The sequence below is a fragment of the Camellia sinensis genome, chromosome 15 (assembly GCF_055761805.1).
Source record: "Camellia sinensis isolate YWXY chromosome 15, ASM5576180v1, whole genome shotgun sequence".
Taxonomy (NCBI): Eukaryota; Viridiplantae; Streptophyta; class Magnoliopsida; order Ericales; family Theaceae; genus Camellia; species Camellia sinensis.
In genome coordinates, this window is record NC_138975.1 from 10,892,479 (window position 1) to 10,900,410 (window position 7,932).

Consider the following 7,932-nt stretch of genomic DNA (forward strand, 5'->3'; position numbering starts at 1 on the left):
TTCTTTAATTTATTTTAAGTCACATCATTTCTCACATTTTTTATTCACAAAAAAGAATAAAAAAAACTAAAAAGCTTGCTTTTAACTAACTTTTCAAATCACCCAACGTGTGTGAATTGATAATAAGTATTTTAAATCAATTATTAAACAAATTTTTTTTTCTTATCAGTGACATCACAATATTTTGGATTGTTTTGAGAAATTGATTAAAAATTGATTTTTTGACATTTTTAACTCTTTTTTAAAAAACATGTAAAAAAATAAAAAAATAATATGACTTAAAATAAATTAAAAACTAAAAATTAATTTTCAACCATCTTTTTAAAAGAGCAATTTCTCATTCATATTCAAGAAAGGTTCTCATATATTTTCCGTGGGACCATGCTGTTGCTAATAATACAATGCAACCAAAGCCAATCAATCTGCAAACGACAGTTTCATGCATGGTATGATTCGATACGGTTTGAAGTAAAAATTATAATTAAATTGTGAATAAAGATTTAATAAATAATTAAATCATATCATTTTAATTTAGAGAAAATTGGTCTAAGGTCTCTCTCCCAATTTTAGTAATAGAAGAGATCCACAATATTATATTATGATATCTAAGGTCCCTCAACTTCCACACCAATATATCACAGAGAAAATTAACTCTCTCAAGTCAATCCTTATTTTTTTTTTGTCTGTCTAAACTCTGTCTCCTTCGCGGAGGCAGATCTTGAGTTGGACCGTGCCATGGGGGCGGTTGGAGGGGCACTTCAAATCCAGGTTGCGGGTGGCACGCTCGTTGAAGCCGACGTCGCGGAGGGGGAGGCGGGCAGAGCCGATGAAAGGCTTAGTGTTGTCTTTGGCATTGGCGTGGACCAAGTCGAGGTGGAAGGTGGAGTCCTGGATAGGAGAGCTGAAAGGGATGATGAGTTTCTGATCCTAGTAGGGATAGATGTCGCCATTGTCGTTGACCCTGGTAGAGCATTTGTTGTTGGGCTCAACCCACACCACGGCGTATGGTTTCAGTCGCCCGTAACGCCAGTTCACATTCTTCAGATCCTTCGTCGACGTCACGTTCACCTCCATTTCGTAACGGCAAGCCATTGGAAAGAAGGGATCGGTGATTGATCCGGATAATTTGTTGAATTACGGGCTGACGATTGCGTCCAAGGGACAAGAAGGTTTGTTGAAAGAGTTTGATGAAGTTTTGGAGCATTATAGTAGCTTTTCGGTACAGAAGGTGTCGAAGAAGGGGAAGAAATTGGGGGTGTTGGATGTAACGGTTGTGAAGGAGATTGTACTGGAGGATTTGGAGTCGGAGAAGAATGAGCTGATGAAGGAGCAGTGTGCTGTGTACTGGACCACGTTGGCGCTGAATGTGGAGGATTATAGTGGGACTGCGGCAAAGCTGATGATTGAAATGGGGCAATGAGGTTTTGAGGAAGAGGATCAAACCCAGTGAAATTTATTGAGACAACTCAGTGAAATTTCAAAAAAACAAACTCAGAGAAATTTGTTTAATTTTCTCTGCCTTTAATTGAGTAAAATTGATGAAGTCATATGTATGTATTTATACTGTTTGTTTGTTTGTTTTGTTTGTTTGGTACACTCAGTGAAATTTACTGAGACAACTCAGTGAAATTTCAATAAAACAAACTCAGAGAAATTTGTTCTTTAGAGAGAAATTCTCTCAGAGATCCAGAGAAATTCTGGAGAGAAATTTCTCTGGGAAGTCTAGAGAAATTCTCTGGATGAAATTTCTGTGGATCAAATTGAGGGACCTTAGACATTATAAAAACATTTAGTGTCTTTTATGCTATAAAATCTTAATATCAGGGACTCTAAAAAAAATCCCATTAATTTATTAGTTGATTAAAGAATAATTTTAAATAATTATTAAGTATTTACATAATTTACATATAAATATATAATATTAATTAATTTTATGTAATAATTTATATATATATATATATATATATATTATATTAATTTATAACAAATTTAAATCTTTCGTATTTATTTTTATTTTGATATTTTATTAAAGGTTAAAAAACGTAGAGCGTGGCAATTTTAAACATAAATTTTAAATCGCGATTTAAATTCATCTTAATTAGCAGACGGATTAATATTAATCGATACAATTTTAATGGATTAGGTAGTATTTTGTATAGGCCAGTACTGAGAACTACCTCCACTCCACCTCTGCTTTCTGGTGAGCTCTCTCTCTCTCTCTCTCTCTGTTTTTGCAGTGTTTTTACTCTGATTTCAGTCACGATCAGTTCTATTCAATCAACACGTTCAGGTACTAATTTCAATTCCCCCCACAAAATCATGTATTTATTTGTGTAGACATAGCAATTATTTACTTAGAATTTAGTCAAACCAGTGAAGATTTTCCATTGAAATTGTTTGCAGATTAGTACCAAGATTAACTTAGTTAATATACTCATCTAATCATCAAACGATCTGCTGTTTTTATATGATTATAAGCGTGTAGTTCAATTCTATTGTATTGGGTCAATTTTTTCTATTTTAATTATTACCTTTTCATTTTCAATTTGAAGCCCTTTTAGTTTGGTACTAATCTCTTTCCCATAAATGGAGACGTTAAACAGATTCATGCTTTTATAGTTGTAGATTTTTTTTAAATTTTTTTTCCTTTTATATATATTTTTGTGAGATTGTTTGAATTGCCAGGTACCGGTTTGTGTAATTCTTTTTATTTTTTTAATTGAACAATTATTTACACATTGCATCGAAATAACATGTTGAAATCTTGTGAGTATTTAATGGTCCAATATAGTATGGGAGCCGCTATTCTCCCTTCATTTTGTTCTAAATACACTCTCTTATTCGCTCCAAATACATTAATACCCTTGAAATTTTGATTTTTTCAGGGAGTTTATTTTGTGTGAAAGTGTATTAATGTAATTATGTATAATAAAAGACAAAGAAGGGAGTGTATTTAGAGCAAAGTGGGGTGGAAATAGCAGCTCCCTATAGTAATCAATTCATTCTAAGGACTTGATATACTTAGGCTTTGTTTGGATCATGATAGGGGTAGGGATTTGGAAAGAGAAAGAAAAGAGTGTGTGAAATGTGGATGAAATATGTATTTGGATTATGGATTTGAAAAGGAAAAAGGAAAATACGAGTGATAATGTGAATGAAATATAGTTATATTTTACCAACCTTTCACATACATTTTCCTTCTCTCTTTCCAAATTCCTACCTAAATTCATGATCCAAATAAAGTCTCAAGTAATTATACTAAACCTACAAATGGATGGAAAATTTGGAAATGATGGGAAGGATTTGCAAATTTTGGTAACCATATTGACTCTCGCTCCATTAACACTCTCAAGTATAGTATTTAATTAATTGATTTTTAAATAATTGTACTATGGACTGGGTTACTTATTACTGGAATGTTAGAGTCAGCTAATGGGGGCTGTGTTTTCAGGAAAAATGGCATCAGAACCGGTCAATGTGAATGAGTTCCAGGAACTGGCAAGGCGAGCTCTTCCGAAGATGTACTTTGACTTCTACAATGGGGGAGCTGAGGACCAACACACGCTAAGAGAGAACATGGAAGCGTTCCGTAGAATCACGTTAAGTGTTGTTACACCTCTTATTCTTATTAGCGAACAGGGACACCACCTTACGCCAATTTTTATTTATTTTATTTTATTTTTTTGGGGATTTTCTCAGTTTTCGGCCAAGAGTTCTTGTAGATGTGAGCAGAATAGATATGTCAACCACTATATTGGGTTACCCAACTTCGGCACCAATCATGATCGCTCCAACTGGATTGCATAAGTTGGCTCATCCTGAAGGTCTAATTTCATTTAGAAGAGCTTTTGAGTGAAATTTATGTGTACTTATGATTTCAGCTTTGAATTTTTTAATTTTTTTAAAAATATTTTTCATCAGGAGAGGTTGCAACAGCCAGAGCAGCTGCTGCATGTAACACCATCATGGTATTGATACTCTCATACTCTAATTCCTTTTTACTTTTCATTGTTGATTGCTGAGCTGTCCCTCATTACAGGCAATGTCCTTTTCAGCTGACTGCACCGTGGAGGAGGTTGCTTCCAGTTGCAATGCCATTCGCTTTTTTCAAACATATGTATTCTACTCTCTTCAGCTCTAGTAAACTTAAGTTTCTTCATAGGAATCTTTATCGTTCTTTAGGATTCACAGTTTGGTAATCCTCTGTTCATAGGTATATAAAAGAAGGGATGTAACAGCTGTGTTAGTGCAAAGAGCCGAAAGAAATGGGTTCAAGGCTATTATGCTTACTGTTGATACCCCTAGGCTTGGTCGAAGGGAAGCAGACATTAAAAACAAGTGAAATTTCATTTCCTTCTCTTTCATATAATTTCCGCTACTAATACCTTCAATGTCCTTCACATTAATGAACAATTTTCTCCCTCCAATATTTGGAAATTCACTGATATTTATTATCTATAATTAAATGAACTTTTCCCCATGCATCACGTTAATGATCCAAACACAATCACTTGTTCAGAATGATTGCGCCTCAGCCGAAGAACTTAGAAGGTCTCTTGTCAACTGAAGCAGTTTCGGTGAGTTATTTGTTTCCTAATATATGCATTTAAACATGCTTGCAGACAGTGTATTAGTTTGTTTTTTGTGTGTGTTGTATGATACATGGTTGCATATTTCTGTAATACTAACTGTAACCAGTCTGATACAAGATTTACAACTCTAACATAGATTACCTATTTTGCAGGATAACGGCTCAAAGCTTGCAGCTTTTGCAGCAGAGACGCTTGATCCTTCTCTGTGTTGGAAGGTATAAACCATAGACCAATAGTCTGTGTGTGTTAACTGATAATTTGACTTCACAGTTAACTTTTGTTGAAGGTGTTACTCTTGAGCCAAACATTTCCTTTGCTTAGAAACATCATTTGAAAAGCTGTTTTAATTGTACTGCTATATATATATATGAATATTATTGTAGTAGTTATATGTTTTAGGGACAAATTACGATACTAGTCCCTATGGTTTACGCCTTGTGACAATTTAATCTTTGTAGTTTCAATTGCAACAATTTTACCTTTTAATTTTCCATTTTGCATCTAATTGGTCCAGTTGGTAATGATGGTCAAGATTTTTTGACAGAAGATAGCCCACATGCTCTTCATGTGCCCATTCTTCATAGGCAAAATGGAAAAATGAACAAAAATTTATTACACAGGTGGTCCATGTAGTTTGCCCGTTGTGTCAATTTGGTCCCATTTTTATTAAAAATAGTCTACAGTTATCAATTGGAATTATAGGGGCTACTACAATAATCTGTCTGTGTTTTAGTCATTTGGAACTATATGGACCAAATCGGCATAAAGGTGCCTGTGTTTTAGTCATTTGAGGTCTCTCACAAGGTCACACAGTTGATGGAGCTGAAAGCCACCGCCAAAAATATTTCTGTTGGTGTGGTTGCATACTTAAAATAATTGATTTTTTGGATGGTAAATACAGAAGTCATCAAGGTCATAAATTGATTTCCTTTATGTTAAATCTTATTCAAAACTTTGCAGGACATAGACTGGTTAAGGTCTGTCACTAGTTTGCCAATTCTAGTCAAAGGGGTCCTGACAGCTGAGGATGGTAAGCTCATGACTATGTTTAGATGTTTGTATCTCTCTAATTTTTCTTTTTGACTTTATAAATGAGAGAACCTCTTCACAGGAGCTGAAAAATCAATCAAAGGTTTTTTTTTTTTTTTTTTTTCAAAATCAATGTAAGGGCCACAAAACAAAAAACCATTAAATTTGAAAAATTTCTTGTTTTTATGTTTATTTCTAGAAGGAATAGCTATATAGGACCCCTATATTTTTGGATAATATGAGCTTTAGCAAACCCATTTATAATTTTCTTGTTTCATAGGTCTTGAATATTTCTTGTTTTCTACTCATGTTTATTTGTGAGAAACAAAAATTTCTGATGATCTGGTATGCTACTCTTGGCAGCAATAAAAGCTATGGAAATAGGGGTTGCTGGGATTGTTGTCTCTAACCACGGAGCTCGCCAGCTGGATTATTCTCCAGCCACTATCACTGTTCTGGAAGAGGTATCTTTCAATCTCTTCTCTTCATACTTGATGTTGTCCTATGCAGATATGCTAACAAATTGAATTCAAATATATGCCCTTCTATGATTTTATAGTAACAATATCATGTGGGACATGGCGGATTTGCATATAATTTATGTTGGATCTATATTGTGTTTAGAATCCTTCTCCCCTCGTATATTTTCCTAATTTGACTATTTTGCTTTCCCTTTAATTATTGGTAATGTTGTGAAGCATCTATAACACTTGATAACATAAGATATTTGTGGGTTCTCAAGTGCATATCGTGTGTGCACACTGTGGTAACCGGAAAATACTAATACCCTAACTAGTCATGTCTTGGAACATAGTATACTTTTCTTCCAAAGCACTTTTAACTTCTTCTTTTTTCCATATATTTTCCCTTGGTGTTCTTCTTATGATACGAGCATCAAATATAATGAATTAAAATCTTGAAAAGTAGGAGTCTGGCTGCAGAAGATCTGGAAAGTGGGCCATAGCATATCATGGACAACTGAACTTATAGAGAAAATACTTTATGTGCTTTTACATGTTGAATTTGAATATTAGAAAATTCAAAGAAAGTGGGAATGCATTTCAATAGATTATATTTCATTAAACATGTAGTAGTTCTTACTGCAACAGTGCACGTCATTGGGGGTAAGTTTAGGGGTACAGGTCTTGAGCATTTTCCTTTTCCTGGAGGCTGGAACCTATGAGAATTTGAAAACAAGCAATATTGCTGCATGGTCTTGCCAATTTATTTCTGTTAGGCACACTTCTTTTCTTTCTGTTTTTTTGAAGCAAGCATTATATTGTGGGTTGCAGGTGGTTCGTGCTGTTGGAGGAAAAATTCCTGTTCTCATTGATGGAGGAGTGAGGCGTGGTACAGATATTTTCAAGGCATTAGCTCTTGGTGCACAAGCTGTTATGGTAAACTCTGGCCATGTACTTTTGAAATTCTGTGCCTTTTTGTAGTGTGTTTTAGTGGAATGGCATGCAATGTTTTTTGTGCATCAACTTGTTCGGAAGGATTTCAATGCAAACTCCGATGAGGCCAAACTGCTTTTCCGATTCCTAATTTTGTGATTTCATTTATACTGCTGAAGATTGGAAGGCCAGTCCTCTATGGATTAGCAGCAAAGGGTGAATATGGGGTGCGATCAGTCATTGAAATGCTGAAGGATGAGTTGGAGCTCACCATGGCCCTATCCGGCTGCCCTACCGTGAAGGATATCACCAGAAGTCATGTGAGGACAGAGTACGACAGATTCAACTGTAGGCTTTAGTTTAGATAAAGTTCTAAGTTGTTGTCGTTGTTGATGTTATTTATCTTAGATATGCTCATACTGATAACTAAGACCCCTAGTTCTGTGATGATTGGCACTTTAAATACATTTTAGCTTGGGGATTGTATTGTCAAGTTTTATATATTACAAGAACCAAACATGTAATGCTGTGCATATGGAATTTTCTCTCTTCCCAACTAGTTATCAGACAAGAGGCTCTTGGGAGAGAAATTTTGAGTTGGTGAGAAAATCATGAATGTATGTATAGCTTGACAGAAGCACTTGCACAGAATACCCAAACCTTTCACAAGAGAGGCCCATAAGCTATGCATGGAATGGAACATTTTATAAGAGAGTGGGTCCCTCATTATGCAGAGAGTCTTTCACAACTGAGTGGGATCCGCACAATAACTGCCCTCTTAAGGAATTGGGTCCTCCCCTTGCATCCCTCCTTGCAGGGTCTTCGGGCCTACTTTTAAGCCTAATTTTGATAATTCGAACCGTTCATGTTTTAAGATTTATTCAGTATATCATACCTGTAAAAAATCAAGTTGATCG

General features: G+C 35.0%; 2 protein-coding genes across 5 annotated transcripts in view; both read left to right on the top strand.

Annotated features, from left to right (window-relative positions):
- Positions 1 to 7,355, top strand: part of LOC114320058 (peroxisomal (S)-2-hydroxyacid oxidase GLO4) — a 64,489-nt gene extending 57,134 nt beyond the window's left edge. Inside the window, exon 13 of the transcript XR_014357029.1 lies at positions 7,177 to 7,355. The gene's annotated coding sequence lies outside the window, so the exon portion shown is untranslated. The remainder of the gene's footprint in view (positions 1 to 7,176) is intronic.
- On the top strand, positions 1,996 to 7,548 carry LOC114275286 (peroxisomal (S)-2-hydroxyacid oxidase GLO4). Of its 4 annotated transcripts, none has more exons than XM_028217294.2 (12): positions 1,996 to 2,200; positions 3,452 to 3,599; positions 3,700 to 3,824; positions 3,922 to 3,968; positions 4,040 to 4,117; positions 4,214 to 4,338; positions 4,520 to 4,577; positions 4,745 to 4,807; positions 5,553 to 5,622; positions 5,985 to 6,085; positions 6,914 to 7,018; positions 7,195 to 7,548. In XM_028217294.2, exons 2-12 carry the CDS (start codon positions 3,457 to 3,459, stop codon positions 7,372 to 7,374), a joined length of 1,095 nt encoding a protein of 364 aa, XP_028073095.2. In that variant the 5' UTR covers positions 1,996 to 2,200; positions 3,452 to 3,456; the 3' UTR covers positions 7,375 to 7,548. The 4 variants fall into 4 exon arrangements, with proteins under 4 accessions (XP_028073095.2, XP_082765841.1, XP_028073094.2 ...); XM_082909715.1 differs by having other exon boundaries at positions 2,106 to 2,200; positions 3,424 to 3,599; XM_028217293.2 differs by having other exon boundaries at positions 2,131 to 2,290.
- Positions 7,549 to 7,932: the final 384 nt, after the last annotated feature.